Here is a 19,408-nt window from a genome sequence, read left to right as displayed (position 1 = left end):
TGCAAGTAGACTGGTACAACCCAAAATCGGATTTACCAGCTCTAAATTATTTACGATTCGCCCTCATAGTTTTCAATACAAGCGTGTTCAAAGCGAGAAGCGGAACGGAGAATTAAATTATGCAACTTACAAGTAAAATTTTTCGTTCCAGACGGGGTTCAATTCTTGAGGCATGGTTCTGGTCCGCTTCTTGACTTTGCTGACTTGGACAGTGACGTAGGGGTCCGAGGTCCCACTCTTATCTTTGGCGATTAACCCTTGAGCACAGATAACTGCCCACGAAGGGCTACTTTAGTAAAAAATAAGCTTATTAGTAAACAAATTCGTTCAGGAAGCATCTAAGCATTATTTGAGCTGGCTAACCATCTCAATAAGAAGTACACAAAATACTCGATAATTTCAGAATCCAATACATAAAGCTATCACTGCGTACAAGTTGATTTATTATTAAATATATCCTGTGAGCAAGTGAAAGGATCAAAAAGGGATATATATCAAAAAGGCTCATTAGTACCACATTTAGGAGGTTTCAATGGACCTTTCAAAGCTGCCCTATGTCAAGCTCGAGCGACTTCTGATAAACCTCTTGCCACTAAGTCTTTCAAAGGTTAAACTAGCTTCTTGTGGAATTCTTTACAGTAAGAAGTGGTAAAATAATATTATAGGGTCAAACTCGCTGCTTGAGTAATTCTTTACAATAAGAAGTGGTAAAATAATATTATAGATAGGTATTATAATTTTTCTGTCGTGCCGTTTAATTTGTCGGGTGACATGTCACATTAGCATTTAATGTAATTGTGCTGCAAACATTCTTACCTTGATACTAAAAACAGTGTAAGTGAAGATCGTGTCGAAACACTACAATCAGGATTCGTGTCTAACGAGGTCGGGGGTCAAGAAGAAGACACTAGCTTCAAAAAACTACAAAACTTTTTGTCTATGCCCAAATTCCAATTCTAAAACAAGTAGATCATAGCGACTACTATCGCAACATCTAATGCAAACTTCGACCAGGAAAGATTCAAAGAAGAGGTCTAAAAGATATGCGCGACAGTCAAATCTAATGATTCCGGAATTTTCACGAATCGAAAATATGGATGAATATTATATAGAAGTAAAGGCGTCAGCATCTTTACTTTCAATTCGATAAAAGAGTATTCTCATTCGTCATGCTCTTATTTCATTCAGTAGTTGAAACTTCATTCACTTAAGTTACCTACTTGGGTGTAGCTATTTGGGAGACAGGTGTAGGGTCATGACTACCTATCAGAGAAGTTAATAGTTACATTCGGGGCTCTTCATTTGCAAGTTAGTAAGCAGGCTCCTGAAACCATTCGTAACAGTAACAATTAAGTGTTATTCTCGTGAAATACATGCAATCGTGTAATTCCAGCAGACGTGTTAGTAGTTTGCGATAATCGTTATATAAATTCACGTGTTTGCATAATTTCGTGTTAAATCAAGTGGGAATTCCGTGTGCATGATTGACTTAAGTTCTGTATTGTTAGAAGATGTTGTGTGAGATTCGTGGAATTTCCTGTTTTAATGAAACCTAACTACGATTTGTTGATGAAAGTGATCAGAGGCGGTGCAAGACGACCGTGATTGGTTTGGGTTAGTAGGGATTCAAGTAGGGTATGCAACATTTCCTTGACAACTGCAACTAGAATTACAGATATAATACGTATGTAAGCTTGAAAAAGAAAACATAATCAATAGATAGCCAGAAGTAGTAAAAAGTTTTTTTTAGAGTTGTTTGAAATATCTAGTTTTGCAGTTATAAAAGAACGCACTCAGAAGTCAGGCGAAGAGAATCTGTCTAATAGAGCCAAAGTTGCGAACGTGCGGCCCGGAGCCGCGAAAGACCACCGCAAACCTGTAATGGCGATCTTGCATGACCATTTTGACGTTCCCTCTATAGTGACCTGCTCTGCCTGTTCGAGGCTGTCTATGTGAGTGTCTGGATCGACGTTAAAAGTCCGCCTGGCCGCCACATGAAACGAAAGACGGAAAGTTTAAGTGTGGTGTGTGTGTTGGGTTGAGCGGGATCCTCGCTGGTTCGCTGCAGTCTCCTGGCTGTGGGTGGAAGAAACACTGACACGGTTACCAGCGAACCTGTGATAGCTATCTTGGCGCTCCATTTTGACGTGCCATCGAGGACAGATTGCTTGACGGTGCTCATGTGTGCGGCGTGCGGCTCGGGCTCCATGCTGAACACCTGTCTGTTACATACACAGTGGTGTCAGCCATTACACTTGCTAAAGCTGTTTTTTTTTGTTAATTTACTCGTGTTTGCTTAAGCCTAGTTGAAAATATAACTGTATAATTGTAGTATGGAAATGAAAATAAAAATATGAATGTAATAGAAGCGTAACTATATAACATTTTGTATTTACCCAATACCATATCCAAAATAAGTGCTGACATTAAATTTGATTTCATCAAAACGTGGCTATAAATATGAGAATAGTTATAAAAATAGCCTTGGTGTTTAATGGGCGCAAAGTTTAACTTTCGTGGCAAAGCTTTAACAAACGATTTATCAAACTATGAAAAAGAGAAATTGGAATACCTATAAAGGAAGTATAATTTTACCGGAAAAAAACAATCTAAAGATAAGACTGCTAATTCAATTTAGGTTCATTAAATTCTTAAATGCGATGTGAAGAACAAAATTACCCATCCCTTTATTACCCCATTAATTATAAAGTATTAAACACTCGTTAATCAACGAACGATTTGGAACTTGCATACCTGATTAGCTCGAATATCTCCGGCTTATCTCTCTCGCGTTGCTTCATTCGTTCTTTCATGGCGGTTATGATGGAGTTAGCCTTGTCCTCTGCCCCGTGCTTCGAAGATTTCTCGGCAGCCCCTGCGAAACACACTGCTCAGGCGGTGCCGGGAGTTCTATCGTAGAAGCAAGTGCGCCGGGACGGCTGCCCGCCCCGCGCCCCTGCCCGCCGCGGCCTCTGCGAGGACACAACTCGACCAGATGCTAACTAAAGACCGAAAAAACACGAACACTTATTTTAACAACCGTTGCCAGATCTGATCGCGTCGCTAACCCCGAGCGGCGCCGACCGAAGCGGACCGGAGCACGACGCCTTTCCAAAACGAATATCAACTGACAAACTATCCGAGACGTAATTACTGCAATCTAAATATCACAGCAATCGCGTCGACGTCTATTGCAACTAAAATAACATGACTAAGGATAGTGTCAGGTTGGTATTTCAGAAATCAAACACCCTTTAAAACTATAGTCTGTATAAGAATTGTATGTTTCAGTTTTAATGAAAGTCTATATCTCATCTTGTAGTTGAATTCTTACGTTTCAAGACATCGTCATCGTTTCGTAAGCTCTAAGCACACGTCTTAAAAAGGATTATTAAATAGAAACGTAAAGATAGTGAAAGAAACACATAAACGCGGAAGTCTATGAAAAAATAAAATGTACTTAAATAAATAAACTATGGGACCACATATAATATCGAAGTGGGCAGACATTGGAGGCGTGCATACATTGCTAGACAGGCACATCTTTGCGACAGTTTAGTGTCTGATTTAATTTTTAATTAGTCGGCAGCTTGTTTTTCAAGGCTCTGTACCGATACTTAGGATCGTGTGTGAGACAGTGTATATGTGAAGTAGGGTACAGAAAAGTAGTAAACTTAACTAATTTAATTCGACAAGGGCTTTAACAAGTTTAGGCGCTGGGCGGGGCAACCCGAAGGATCGGATGGCGGAGGGGGCCCTATCTACTTTATCTACGGTCTACACTTTGAAAACATTATTAGAATGATTTGAATAGCATGAATATTATAGAAATAGAAAATATTTAAATATATAAAAGAATAATTCACATGCAGTTAGTAGAAAATTGAAACCACAATATATCTACATCAGTATTAGATACGTACATCAGTAAAAGAAAATGTTTTATTTAGGTACATATGTTTCATTCCAACTGAGATGTTATAATTTTTTTGTGTAAGAAATTTTTCAATCAAAGAAAACTTTCATTGATGAAAATACCTACAAATTAAAAGTTACCTTAGTTAAAGATATAAATAAATTATAAGAAAAAAATTGTTTTCAAAGTGTAGACATCCATGAATACGGCGTGCAGTCGATAATTGTAAATGGATTCTAGTTTTGTGTTAAAATCTGGAATATATCACACGACTGCTCGCCTACATGATCGTGCAATATCGCCGAGTCCAATAATATAACAATTCAGAAAAATATCATGTGTTACTTATTTTCGTAACTGATAGCCATGCACATTGAAAAAGCATATACATTTGTATAAAAAGGTAATCGAAAGGGGTACAGACACCATGCTTTTATTATTATATGAGGTCAAAAATATAAAATAAATATATAAAACGACCGGCCAGAAAAGACACGACATCGATTAAAATTTATGAAGATGATTTTGTAACGTGATAATTTGACGTGATCTATCTTAATACTTTGAATAACGATGATTGTCGATTGGATCTTGATGTTTTTCTTGATGTCTAGCGTTGAAACATGCAAAAACTTTACGTAACATGCATAACTTGATCTATATTAAAATTTTGACTACCACGACATTTTGTTTACCAGTTTACCTTCAATTTAGATGCCACTTAGAGAGCGTACAGTTACAAATATACAGAAAAAACATCGCCACTGTTTTATAATACGTGGCTTGGACTTGCAAAACACGTTTCGCTTTTTATACCTACATTTATACTGGTTAGTCAATTTCTATATTTTGTACCTAAGGTGCTTCTAAATAGCTGTTATGTATAGCGTTTGGTGCAAACTCTAAATTGTGCACGGAGTTTAGAAACGCAGACGGGTCACTCTATTGCGGTCAAATACAATTTGTCTCTATAATGGAACGAATTCAAAAGTGACCAAAATATATCGACAAGTTTCTGATTCATGGTAAGTAATATTAAGTTAGTTACCGGAGTATATAACAAGTGTTACTTAATATAAAAACGCGCAACGAGGTCAAACTACTCAGCTTCAATACTACAAGATACGATACGAGTAACGCAGTCTTCAAAGTGATGGCACAAAGGGCAACTCTTGAAAAGTCTGGTGCTCCATTAAGTGCTACTCGAAACTCCTGCGGCGAGGGGACACCTACTGCGAACATGCTGCGAACATCCGTTTATAACTAAGAGGCCTTATTCTCAGATGAACATTTGGTTTATAAAAATGTTACGACGCTGACGTATTGATTACTAGGTTTAAGAGTCCTTAAACAACAATAGTGGTAAATGATGAACAGAATATAATTCGCCGTGTTTTTTCGGGACAAACGCGGATAAAACAGACTATAATTAGATTAGATGCATTTTTTAGGGTCGACTGTCCCTACTTATCGCACTGTGAGGGATTGCATTCCCCCAACAGTGTTGTGTTGTTTATAATTTTTGTACCTACTAAACTAGCTTGTAAGCTCTACTAATAAATATGTGTCCATGTGTTACACGAAATAAATAAATATTCATTCATTTATACCAAATCACTACATAGTATAAAACAAAGTCGCTGCCCGATGTCTGTCTGTCTGTATGCTTAGATCTTTAAAACTACGCAACGGATTTTGATGCGGTTTTTTTTAATAGTTAGAGTGATTCAAGAGAAAGGTTTTTGTATAATTTGTTAACCCGTGCGAAGCCGGGGCGGGTCGCTAGTGTTAAATATATGATGCTTACGTATAAAAAAATACGGATGTTTGCTTGTAATTAAATAAATATTGTAAAAATCAATTTAATGTATGACTATTCTAATGACTAAGAAATTAAGGAAATAACCCAGTTAGATCATAATCTAAACATTTTTTAATCATTAAAATTTTGTTTATTGAATTTAAATATTGTTATTTTTTTTTACTAAATGGCACCAAAACTAAATCGAGTTATTTCCACGTATCTATTTTCATCCATCGACTATTGCTATAATATTACAGAATTAAATAAACTCTGCATAATTCCAATTTAAATTTGCAGAGCGGCAAATTGTATAAGGGGGCGAGTTACCGACTAGATAAAGAAGTTCCAAGACTTCCGTTGAGATTTGGACGGATGCCAGTGCAGTGTGACAATGTAATTAAAACTACGCTACCTAATAATTTTATTAACTATAAATTCGCTTTAAAGTACTAGTTACCGTGACTTTACCTTGAAAGCGGATTATGAAAGAAAATGCAGCATCTTAAAAAGCGGCCAAGTGCGAGTCGGACTCGCCCATGAAGGGTTCCGTATTTAGGCGATTTATGACGTATTAAAAAAAAACTACTTACTAGATCTCGTTCAAACCAATTTTTGGTGGAAGTTTACATGGTAATGTACATCATATATTTTTTTTAGTTTTATCATTCTCTTATTTTAGAAGTTACAGGGGGGGGGGGGGGACACACACATTTTACCACTTTGGAAGTGTCTCTCGCGCAAACTATTCAGTTTCGAAAAAAATGATATTAGAAACCTCAATATCATTTTTGAAGACCTATCCATAGATACCCCACACGTATGTGTTTGATGAAAAAAAAATTTTTGAGTTTCAGTTCGAAGTATGGGGAACCCCAAAAATTTATTGTTTTTTTTCTATTTTTGTCTGAAAATATTAATGCGGTTCACAGAATACATCTACTTACCAAGTTTCAACAGTATAGTTCTTATAGTTTCGGAGAAAAGTGGCTGTGACATACGGACGGACAGACAGACGGACAGACGGACAGACAGACAGACATGACGAATCTATAAGGGTTCCGTTTTTTGCCATTTGGCTACGGAACCCTAAAAACTTCAGTTAATGTGATTATTAGGTACCTAAATATTCAACTATGAATTTATACTTCTATCTGTAACTTCTATCATAAATTTTTTTTTTTAATTATTTTGCTAACGTTATTTGTAAGTTTCACGGATATTAACAAATATATTGACTTATTTACCTACTGATGTTAATGAAAAGTATAACTTTACCGAAGCGAAGGTGACTTAACATAATATAGACACGAAACAATATTGGCATACGATAAACTTGTATATCGATACACCCGGGTGCCTCGGCGGTGAGATCTTGTGGCGATGAGTGACCCGTCAAGTGCCGCTTGCCTCCACTCCAGTTTAATAAGAAGCGAACTGTGCTTTGCAGTCTCCAAACATGACATCACTTATTTTAACGAAGTGACGACTTTCATGTCCACATTGCCCTTGAGATTTTAATTACGAAAAATAATTAATACCTTTTTTTAGTTTATTTTCAATTAGTACCTTACTTAATTTTATGATGTATGGCATTTGGTTATTAATTGAATGTGATTATTAATTATTTTCATTAGGGTCCCTGTTTGGCGAGACTTTGTAGCAATAGTAGGTACTTAACATTTTTTTTTCGGCTCGTAGGTATGCTTTGTATATTATAGGCAAGTGTTTGTATAGATATATCGAAAAAAATGTACAATTATAACATCGCCCATGAAGAGACGTCTCAAAATATCACCAAACTTTAAATCTCCCTCTATCGTGAAGCGCAACTTACTCTGCAGGCAATCGGCATTGAGCAAATCCTTGCATTTCTCGTGACACTTGACACCGCACTCGGTACAACGGACGCCCTGCCTCGCAATACCCCACAGAAGGCCTTCGCATTCATAGCAGTACGTGGGGGAAGTGGCGGTCCATAGCAGAAAGTTGTGGGGCGTTGTTGATGAGATGGGATATATGAGCGCTTGCAATGTTTTCTTGTAAACGTGCATTTTCTGAAATTTTGGTTTATGTCAGTATGTTTGTATACTTTGTACTAATTTGAGCTACAGATGATACAGTTCTGAGTTAAAATACATTGGCTAGAGTCTGACCACTCAAAGTGTTCGTGCTACGTCACGTAGCTAAGCTCCATAGCTTATAGGGTGTGCACAGTTAGCGTGGTAAGAGTATAATAGTAGGAACGACATTTGAGCATTTACAACTAAGTTTGTACATTTTATTTAGTTTTTCTCTATTCTCGTATTTTTAGACAATTAGGTGTTTGATATACTTATGTATGTTTGCGCTAAATAAATACGAGTCATTATTAAAAATAATGTATTTGTTACTTATATAAAAAACTTACCAATTCTTCATCGTTCAACGTGGCCCGGTGCACAGCTGATGTCAAACCTGCATTCCTTTTTGTGGCAGCCATAGTCTAAAAAATATAAAAACTTTAAAATCATGATAAAAATATTTTGCGAGTCGCAATCAAATACATTATGTAAGCTTTTTCTCAAGTGTCTATTTATATGAAATGAATATAATATGTACCTACCTACGCAAATAGTATTCTTTAATACTTTAATCTTTTATTCTAATTGAATGGCGGTTTTAATTTAATCTACATTAACATGCTTTATTAAAGCTGTTTCTTAAGCCTTTTAATGTAAATAATAAATCATGAGTTTATACTACAAATTAATGACTGAATAATGTTACTTTGTTATGTAAGCCTTATTAAATAGGTATTTTGTAAAATACAAATAGAAAGGAAATTATAATAAGTAAATGCTGCATATCATTTTTGTGCATGTTTTTAAACTTATTTTGGTGTGTGAAGAACAGAAAATTTGCGCATGAAATCAAATGATTTTTCGACAAAAAATTTGAAATGAAAATTTGAAAATTTTTGAGTTTATCAAAGCCTCGCAATAAAACATTCAAGCACGGAAGCACGTGCATTCCATTCTGAAATAAAATATTATAAATAAATTTAATTAATTGATATAGCACTATGTCATAGAATTGACATCGTGTGTCAACATACTTTACCTTCCCGCGTTCGCGTTCGAGTAACTAAAGTAATTCAAAAGTTGGTTAAAATAGAAAAAAATATTGAGTCCATTTAATATGCAAAACAGCCAGGATCATGCAGAAGTTCAATAATCCGTTCAGATGCAAGCAAACTAGATAGATATCGTCACATTAGTAAAAAGTTAAAAAGCGTTACTTTATAAGATTATTAGTTGCCACGATTTTATCTTTTTACTGACGATAAAAGTGTTGCATGCATAGAATTAGAAAGTGTTATTGGGAGAGAAATACCTTGAGAACCTGCGGGTCCGTGGTAAGGGGTAAAATGCAATTACATCATTAATTTTAATTAGGAACAGAATCATTCTCTGGTAACTGGTTTCGCTACGGCTAAGTTCTCCGGTGACCCCTATTTATGTGACGTTAGTTGGATAATTTGGACTTGGTAGGCCATCTAAGAATAGGTAAAGGTATTAGTGAAAGTTACAAGGGAGACACATAGTTACAGGTAACACAGAGACACCAATAAAGAGAAAAAGGAATCCAAATAGGCCCTCTGATAGTTTCAGTTTATATATCCATTTAATTTGGACAATAAATGGAAGAGCTTTCAAAATCGACACGATTTAGTCTTTGAACCGGAATTGCTGAACCGTTTTGCCAACATTTCTCCATAACGGTGTGCCAATTTGCATAGTCATAAAAAGAGCGTTTAAGGTATACACGCTTCCCGTGCAACCATATCGCTCCATAAATTGTCCAAAACACACATTAATGGAAATATTCCGTTTAGAAGAAAACATTTATTACGCGCCTAATATTACTAAGCCTGAGGAAGCAAACGTTGATGCGAGCGGGGCGCTTATTCCAAATTCCGCAACATTAAATTACGAAATCCGAACGCAAATTCAGCCGCTCAAAGAATCACCACTTTCATACATTAACGATCGAAGGGAGACCACTTCAAACGGTCGTTCCTCAATTTCGGTTTCGTTTTGGCGAGCTGCGAATTTTGGGAATAGACACCCTGTAAACATTTACGACCAGTTTCAAATATCTACCTTCCCAAATAAGGACCTATTTATTGATGTTCTTCATGATCCTTTTCTATCCCCATTAGATTTTGTCAACGATGTATTCTGATATTTTCACTTTCTCAATCAAATTTGTTCAGTCATCAATTTCAATATCAATAAAACATTTGTTGCACACAAAAATTTTTTTTTGACAGCGACTATTATAGTAATTATTTGGAACATCGACGAGATAAGTGACTGAAGAAACTTGTAGTTTAATATTTACTCCTAAGATAGTGTATTGAAACCGGCCAGAGAGAGAAACAGCGTACTATTGATTATATTGAGAAATAATGTATTAGTTGATGATACGGATAGAGCCATACTTACAAGTTCAGAGACGAGCGGGATGTATTTACGTGGTGGTTGAAAGTCAGGCATACTGTCAATGTTACTGTAGAAGGGGTTATCTCCCGGGTGGCTAATGACAAAAACAAGTATATATTATATAAATATGAATCCTTCAGAAGCTTAAGTATAAAGTAAAAGAACTCCAGGCAGCCTTCTGATGACGAACGCTATTCAATTTGCTGTAATTATTTTATCACAAATAAATATCTGTGACCTTCTTTCACAAAGCTATGTGTACTCTAAGAACAAATTAAATTACTTTATATGAAAATATTTTTATTCGTGTTATTTCAAGTAGACACACTACTATTTCATTATTCTATTTTATTATTGGTTTTATTTCGGAAAGCTGTGTGTTATTGAATTAATTATACAACATACCCATTTCCTTTTCCTTCATTGAATCCTCCGGAACCATTCTAAAAACAAAAAAAAAAACAATTAATTAAAAGAAAAATAAATAAAAATAAAAAATAACATTTTATTTTTAACAAAACAAGCTTAACAATAACATTGTATAAATATAAATTTCGATCAATTTCTGTTTTGATGATGATCAATGTATGTTTCTTTAGTCGCAAGTTGTATTAACTAAGTTTTGTTTCTATTGATATTTTATGTACGAAATTGATCAAAACGTTAACAAGGAGAATTCATATTTTAGCATGATTACTATGATTAGTTAACATTAACTGAATATTTTTGAGATTCTGATTAAATGACATTAATAATTGCCAGGTACGAATTTATGTTAATAAGATTACACTGTCCCATCAGACCAAGTAGTTAAATGAATATATCTTGTATATTAAGTAAATAAATCTAATTAAAACCGCTATGTATTTTAATTTTTGCCTACATAATCCAACATCTAATGTCATCCGCTAAATACGTTAGTACATAAAGTGCCAGCTAACCTCTTTACGTTGTGTAAATATACGATAATCTAAGCGACGTGATTTCTATGACATAAGTAATTTTTGATATATTTCATGATGATTATGTATGAGTTGTCGAATGAGACGCGATAATAATTAATGGCTTTAGGAGATATAGATTTTCAATAATCGAACATAAGCTTTGAAATATAGATAATTATTTATCTTTATACCTGATGAAAGGGCGACATTTTAGATTAAAAAGTTGATTTTAACCTGTCACCGATTGGATATTACTCGCAGTGCATTCCACACACATAGTCTCGTCCTAATGAAAGTAGAAACTAGAAAATGGCGACAAATTTAACAAACACCGTACTTTCAACACCTTGTATAAGGCGATGAAACAATGATTTACTTGAACATGTTTTTATTCTCATAGTTCCATAGCATAGTTCATATTCTCATAGTTAGACATAGATACACTTATCTCTTCTGGTTTTCCGTTAATCAATCATATAAAATGTATCTAATGTGTGTGTTGATAGTTTCATAAGGATTTACCTGTTTATGTGCAATAAAGTGCCATACATACATACATACATACATACATACATTTACATGAACACTGAAAAATATCGCAATATTGTTCTCATCTGACACGATACACACATTTGACATGTATATTATTACAATTTAAAACAAACTTAACAAATCTTAATACTTTCATTGGTCAAACCTATGCGAGCAATAATTGGTCATATTGATGCGAGCAAGCTCTCAATATCAAATCATTTTTTTTTATACAACGCTAAATCCAACTTTTTATTGATTTTATAGGTGATTTTCGCATTACGAGAATTTGTATTAAGTTTTTTTTATTCTGCATTTCATACTATTTCATTTATGGAATAAACTTTTTATTTAGAAGGTGCTTTGTAGGTAAGGTAAATACGTTTATCTTTTGTGATATGAGATGATATGATATAATATATGAGATTTGTACAATAAAATGCCAGCTAAGCTTGTACGACACGACACGTACACGGTGAAAGCACACCTTTAATATATTAAAAGCTTCATTGATGATTACTGATAAAGCAACAAACCTGCCTACGTTAAAATACTGAGTAATTACTTATTAGTTGTTTGAGTTATGTAGTTATTAATATAACACAATATTAAGCAAGATCGCTTTAGTTAAAAATTGTATAGTTTTATTGTTATAGGGATTAATTTCTCAAGCTTCGTATAAAATACTGTTAACGTACATGTAGAAAGTCCTTATTTACTAAGTTATTGCCTCAATTATATAGAAAGAGCATTAATACTTTTATAAATAATGTATAATAAATATTATAAAGTTGCTATTACACGCACTCTATATAATATAAGTAAATATTTTCAAAGTTGCTGTCGTAGGATTGCTATTGTTACTGGAGCAAAACAACTGGTTGAAATTAGGTAAAGTCATCACAACCCAGTTACCAACCCTAGTTTATGTCTTCATTTTTTCAGATTTTACGAGTATATTGACTATTTCATATTTAACTTTAAACTTAGGTGACACAATACCGTTTTACGCGTACGTTATCCTTGTCGAATCGTTCGTAAAATATAAACACCCTAATCTCAGTATACATCTAACAGCTACTTTCTCTGAAACAACAATAAGCTAACGTTGTAATGGAAGTTGTTGAAATGGACAGAGTATTACGTCATTGTAAAATATTTCCTACAGCCTATGCCTTATGCGCAAGAGTACCTATTTGATCATATATCATTATAATTTATATTGACATTGTAAAGCGAGCATAATATTTTGCAGTTCATCAGTCTAAATATTAATTTAACTTTTATGCTAAACGAAATATTATTTAACATTAGTGTTGCTGTAAACATATGCGAGCATCTAACTTTTAACTCTAATTTCATGAAATTTCTGCATAAGATAACTTACACCTGCACTGACTTTGTCTTTCTCCGTGGATGGAGTTGTTGCCACTGGAGTGTCAGACGCCTTGTCCTCAGCTTTTCGGTCCTTCAGCGCCTTCAACAACTTCCATTTACTCCCAACAGGTGCATCTTGCTGTTGTTGTGGTTCTCGAACTGCCGCGGTATCTTCGTGAAACTGCGGCATATCGTAATCTTCGTCCAGTTCATCCCCACTTTGAACAGGACTATCTGGACCCGAAGTTTCACCCGATCCAGAATCATCGGCATAAGATTTATCATCTTCGTCGTCTCTGATAGGGCTTTCGTAGTCCTTTGAATCAGAAGTTGCAGGGAATGTTGTGATATCTTTCCAGGTTTCTTTTTCTGGTGTTTTGTCATATTTCGTTTTTACGTTAGCTGTTTTAAGTTTTAATTCTCTTAATACAAACGACATTTTTTCTTTTAATATTTCCTTGTCTTTAGCTGGGTCTTCCTCATCTTCATATTCAGGTTCTTCTGGCAGTGTTGTTTGTCTTTCCATTTCACTATGTGACTGGTGTTCCATTTCTTCTAGTTTCCTTAATTCATAACAATACCATTCATCCTCAGAATCGATGCTATCTTCCGTGCTTTGTCGTCTCGATGATACTCGCGAGCCACTTCTCCAGGAATGAGTGCTTTTACTGTCATCATCATCGTGCTTATTTGGGATATCTAAACTTTGCTGATGCCTCGTCGGAAATTTACTATGAATGGTACGGGCACTTTGAATTGATGGACTTCTTTCTGGGTATATAGATGTTTCTTCGGGTGCTGTAGTGTTAATGATTTCGGGTGTGCTAGTTTTGCGGACTTTTTTATCTTTTTGACTTGGCATTTCTTCTTCCTGATGTTCGGCTTCGGTTCTCGGTGGAGACAGTTCATCATCCATTTGTTCATCAGATATCGATGTAGACTTTCTTAACCTATATTTTCCTAAAGCCCTTGATACTGCAAATTCTTGCGAACTTCCACTATAGGATTTATTACTATCATTTAGACCTTCGTCTGAGGTAGCAGATGCCTTTTTCACATCACCGATCGTCGCAAAAAGAGATCCAGGTGATTGGTCATCTTCTTCTTTTATGTCATCTTCAAAAAGGTCTATGTTTGAAATGTCCGTATCTATATCCAATTTTTCTAATTCTGATATATTATCTTTATTCATCTGGCTAATTCGTGCGAAGTGAAAGTCAATATCATCGCTCTTATCTCTTGGAATTGTATTATTTACTGAAATTTTATCAATTTCATCCATGTCATGTTCTGAAATATCTTCAGGAAAATCTCGTCCTTGCTGGTGTAACTCTTGGATCATTTGTTGTTGTTGCACTATATCTTGGTTGTTACATTTTCTTTGTTTTGGTTTTGGAGGTACTTTAGCAAACATATTAGTCTCATGAGTAGAATCAGAAAACACACTGTCACTATCTTCGGATTGCGCACTAGATCTTCCTCCAGACCACTCAGTTTCTGACGTTTCTGGGTCTGATAACGATTGATGACTTGCTTGTTGCTTTCTTCTAGCCTTTTGTAATAAGCCTGACATGGAAGCTACTAAATGATATTTTTTCTTTCTTCTTTGAGCAGACAATATTCGTTCTTTTAAACTCTTTTCTTGTTGAGGTTGTTCTACGGTATCTACACCAGAAGGTAAAGAATGAGATCTATGTTTTTTGGGTAAGTGCAAATCTGGCAGCCAATGGCTTACGCTGGACATAGCAGATTTTAAGGAAGATGTTCTCTTTGGCTTTTTAGGTATTTTATCTTGGGGTTTACTTCGTGATATAGACAAATATCCTGACTCTGAGACTAACATACCACCTGAGTCTACGTATTGTTCTTTTCTTGTTTTTGAGGGTTCTGGTATCATTTGATGATTATACTCTTCTTCGTCGTAACAATTGAGATTTCCGTTTCTTTGATCATATTGTTGCTGCTTAAAATATTCTTGCTGTAGCTGATTTTGAAACTGTTTTCTCTCAGAAATATTTAGGGAGTGGGACTTTAAACTAGATGTATCCATTGAACTAGTTGGTGATCTACTTCCACCTTGCCATGAAAGCTGATCTTCTAATGATGTACGTTTTGGTGAATCATACCTACTGGATGTTGGATAATATGACAAGGCATCAGTAAGGTTGCCAGGTGGATACGCACCACGATGAGACGCTTTATATCCATTTTGATGAAATTGGGGATCATTAGGGCCCATTGTGTTTGCTCTTGTCAATGTTCTCTTATTTACATTTGCACCTGACATAACAACGGTTTGGGCATGATAACTAGGTTCAGGCGGATATGAGTCTGCAACTGGTGCATTGGATTCTACAATTTCATTTCTATCTAATAATTCGGAAAAATTATTTCGGTCCTCAGAAAGCATGCCTCTTGGAGTGCTATAAACCGTTGTGAATACTGGTTGCCTATTACCGGCAACTGAATATATTGAAGGAGCTTCATTTCCATAAAAATATTCACTCATGTTTAATTGAGAACTTGATGCCCCGATCGAATGCGGAATACTAGATTTCATAAAATCACTTTCTAATTTCCCTTGTAATTTATTTAAATCTCTTGATGAGAGCTCTTTGCTAATCTTATCCGTTTTTCGTAAGTTATAGTCACTTTTTACATTTTTACCCTCTTGGGCATATGAGTCTGCAAGTGTTTCTAAATAGGGTTTGGAATCAATGTCATATGCTATTCTTTGAACCAACTGAGGTGATGCCATTCTTACTTTGTGCGAGTCATGACTAGAATGCACGACCTTTCCTGTTTTTGGCGAGCCTGGGCTTTTCTCCAAGCTGGACCATCCACTCATAGATGATAAACCCGAGTCAGATTTAGCGGCCACTATATTCGTAGTATCTCGTTTCACGTGTTTTGGGGACGTTTTTGGTGATTTGGGAGACCTAGGACTTAGTCGTAAATTGTCTGATGGTAAATTACCGGCTGAAAGCATTGACTGACTAGCAGCCATTGATTCATTGTTATTTCCAATAGTGGCGAATAAATTAGCTCCATTTGGAGGAGCTGGTGGCGGTGGACTAGGGGGCTCTCGTAACCTACTTTCTTCATAATTTACTTCATATCTACTCTCAGAAGATCTTTTATACATTTCATGGACTGACATAGGAGATTGCTGATCTAAGCCAGCTGTTTTATAAATATCGTTAATTGGTTGAGATAATCCTTTACTGGAATAATACATTGAAGGGTCTGTCATTTGATAAGATGGACTATATTCAAACCTTTCTCTAGAAAGTGCGCTGGGAGATTTGGAAGCCTTAGCTGCATTTATTTCCGCATTTGCTACTGCCGAACTGTATGCTAACCGTCCAGTTACAGTAGTATACGGTTCTGTTGTTGTTCTTTCAGGAACATAATTTCGTCGAGGAGATACCGTTGAAGGTAAGTAATCAATAGCTCGATCCGTTACAGATTTTTCGGTAAGAGATAATCGAGATGGAGATTTTTCTCTACTGATAGACTCTTTAGGCATAGACAATAAAAAATCGTCAAAACTTTTCATAACATCGTTGATACCCCAGTTTTCTTCACCAGAGTAAACATTTTTAAGTTGTTCATTTATTATGTTGCCGTCTTCAACAAGTGCTTTGGCTTCAATATCAATATTGTGTTTAGATGTCATTGTTTCTGGGCTAAGAATTCTAGTTTTCAAGTCTTTTAACTCTCTCGAATCTTTGTGTAATTGTGTTGTCAGCCTATCTAATTCATGTAATTTTTCTACGGCGATTTGATCTATTGTACTTAACGTCGATAAATGTACCAAATCTCTTTCGCTAATAACAGGCCCGCCCTGTAATCCACAGTAATCTTTGTAATCTGTTGCACTGTACACTTGTCTTGAACCAGCAGCCATAATTTCCATCTCGTGTTCTTCTGGCGCTTCCCAAATCATATCTAATTGTGAAGTGGGACGAGAAGTCTCTTCGCAAACCAGATCGTCTCGATAAGCTTGGTTTAAGCTTTTGTAAAAAGCTTCATCAGACTCCATTATTTCCTCTTGTGGATCCATCAAGACAGAGCTTCGTCCTATATCTAAACCTTCTTCAATACCATCTTCTACCGTTCCATTGCCTAAAATTTCTCTTATTACTTCTAGCCGGGTCATAGGATCTCTGGCGGTAACACCACGGCACGTGTAGAAGTCGAGTAATGTTGATATAACACCCTGTTGGTCCGCGAGCAGGGCCTCCAGCCTCTCGAGACGTTCCCACATTCTGACGTACTCCTGACTGAGGAGGTCGAGAGCTCGCCAGGCGTACTTGAGCTCCGTTTCGAGAATATTAAGGCGGGTGCCGAGGCGCTCCATGTAGTCACTGATGATGTAGTCGCCGGAGTAAGGGGGCAGGTCGGGCGGCAGCGCGAGGGAACCGCAGTCGTCCATATCGACCTCGGCAGCCCCATTCTCGTCGCCCTCGTTTTCCTCCATCGCGCCGCCCGCGCCTGCCCCAGCATTGTCGTGAAATTCGCGCATCATCTCCGGGTCGGAAAATGGGTTGCACATAACATTTTACACTTTGAGTCATCCCATATCGATTTGTTTTTCACACTTTTCATATGAAACGTTCGCGTCATTTAGAGTTCTGTCAAATGTCATGATCACTTTTTTTTTCACATTATCATTGTTCATTTGATGCACTTTATCATTTTATTATACTATGTTCGTTTCAACACTTTATGTAAACTTTAAACTTCGACGGAATCAAATCGGTAATTTCGCTCAAAAAATACATATGATTTTAAATACACTTAAATCACTTTTCTGTAAAAGATAAAAGTTGTACTGATCTGGATATAAGTTACTTATATCCAGACCAGTCTCATGAATGTTATAAGGTTATGGAAAAGGACGGGGATCACCTCTATGGAACACGTAAACCTTCCTTCCTTATTATCCTTGGGAAGATTAAAGGCACGTTAAGTCTCGGATATATTTAAGAAATGTTGACGTGCTCCTTGGCGAGGCAGCTAAGCGGTTCTTATTGGAACCCACGTGAGCGATGGACTCAGAGGTGGAGGGCGTTACTCGGCGCGGGAGGGAAATGGGATCAATTAGTGTCAGGAAATGATGCGCCGAGCTTCACCACCGCTTCGCTTTACAATTAAATATTAAATTAGGATCAAGATGGTAAACAAAGTTCCTGCGATCGCGTAATAAAAATAATGTACTCAAACAACTTTTAACACGATTGACTGACGGCGCTATTGAACAAAGCTTCAAATCATCGAATTTATTATTGTCACTTTTGGTCATTCATTGTAAAAATATAACGAACAATTCGATGATTCACGATACACAAAAACTTTCGATTTATGAATATTTGTTATGTAATAATAGGGTGAAAGGGCGTGCCAAAACTGCACGTTCTTTGGCACGAAGTAAATAAATGAAGGACGGCTATAGGCGGCTGAAACGTGACTGGCTTCCCAACGTGGAATTCCTTTGACACCGCATAAAGGAATATTTTTATGAAACACCCATTCGTGTTACACCTAACCTTAGGCACCGGAACTATAACAGTATAGAACAGTTATCCGAATAGGCGACCTAAAACGTAATGGAAAAAGTACATTCAACAATTTAATAAAGTTACAGAATAACAAGTTGAATAATAGTTATCATCGAATAAAACTATACGAGTATATAAAATGATTGCTTACATGTGTAAGCTTTTGTGGTGTTTTATGCGTCGCCAGAATACTATTATACAGTACAGAAAAATCTGTGTTATTTGATATAATCGCTTGTTATTTGTTGCCAAAACTTTGGTTCAACTTTAGTGCCATACCGTTAAGAATTTACAGTTAAATCAGAAAAAGAACATAATTTGCTATTGAAACGTCTGCATGAAAAACACTTTGCAGCACACTGTGCACTTTGCACGTCATAATTTGCAGCTTGGGGAAAATTAATCAGAGGGTAATTGTCTTGCCTCTCACGACACCTCCGAATTAGTGCCAATGGTCTGACAGAGAACGTAGTGCCTTGGAATGGCAATCAACGATTGAAATGGTTGGAGGGTCGCCAAAACCGACCAAAACTTTTGCTCAACACTAATTGGATTTGTAGTAAATTCCGTAGAGAATACTTTAAAACATCTTGTTGAATAAGGTTTTTAACTGGAGACTTTGAAATAATGAATGTAAACCAGGATTATAATTAATAATGTGAAATTACCGTCAGACAGTAAAGTAAAGTTATGATTTTTTAAGGATCTTGTCTTAGAGCTGTTTAATACTGATTAAAGAATACTCGTACCGTAGGTAAAAATACATTTAAGTAAGAGAACAATCAAGA

At 35.9% G+C, this 19,408-nt stretch overlaps 2 protein-coding genes across 2 annotated transcripts in view; both read right to left on the bottom strand.

Moving 5' to 3' along the window:
* LOC134656601 (protein unc-13 homolog B-like) overlaps positions 1 to 19,408 on the bottom strand; it is a 326,977-nt gene that overhangs the window by 34,818 nt on the left and 272,751 nt on the right. The window contains exons 18-24 of the mRNA XM_063512157.1: positions 10,610 to 10,647; positions 10,208 to 10,298; positions 8,128 to 8,202; positions 7,555 to 7,774; positions 2,755 to 2,887; positions 2,116 to 2,222; positions 131 to 272 (exon numbers count right to left, since the gene is read on the bottom strand). Of these exons, the coding sequence (XP_063368227.1) occupies positions 131 to 272; positions 2,116 to 2,222; positions 2,755 to 2,887; positions 7,555 to 7,774; positions 8,128 to 8,202; positions 10,208 to 10,298; positions 10,610 to 10,647 (806 nt within the window). The remainder of the gene's footprint in view (positions 1 to 130; positions 273 to 2,115; positions 2,223 to 2,754; positions 2,888 to 7,554; positions 7,775 to 8,127; positions 8,203 to 10,207; positions 10,299 to 10,609; positions 10,648 to 19,408) is intronic.
* LOC134656421 (uncharacterized) lies at positions 12,156 to 17,979 on the bottom strand. Its single transcript, XM_063511946.1, has one exon. It carries the CDS (start codon positions 17,612 to 17,614, stop codon positions 13,019 to 13,021), a length of 4,596 nt encoding a protein of 1,531 aa, XP_063368016.1. The 5' UTR covers positions 17,615 to 17,979; the 3' UTR covers positions 12,156 to 13,018.

Source organism: Cydia amplana, chromosome 18 (assembly GCF_948474715.1).
Source record: "Cydia amplana chromosome 18, ilCydAmpl1.1, whole genome shotgun sequence".
NCBI classification, from domain to species: Eukaryota; Metazoa; Arthropoda; class Insecta; order Lepidoptera; family Tortricidae; genus Cydia; species Cydia amplana.
This window is presented reverse-complemented; position numbering and strand designations above follow the sequence as displayed.

Coding starts and splice junctions, on each gene's coding strand:
- LOC134656421 (XM_063511946.1), bottom strand. CDS start 17,614: ATGTGCAACCCATTTTCCGACCCGGAGATGATGCGCGAATTTCACGAC.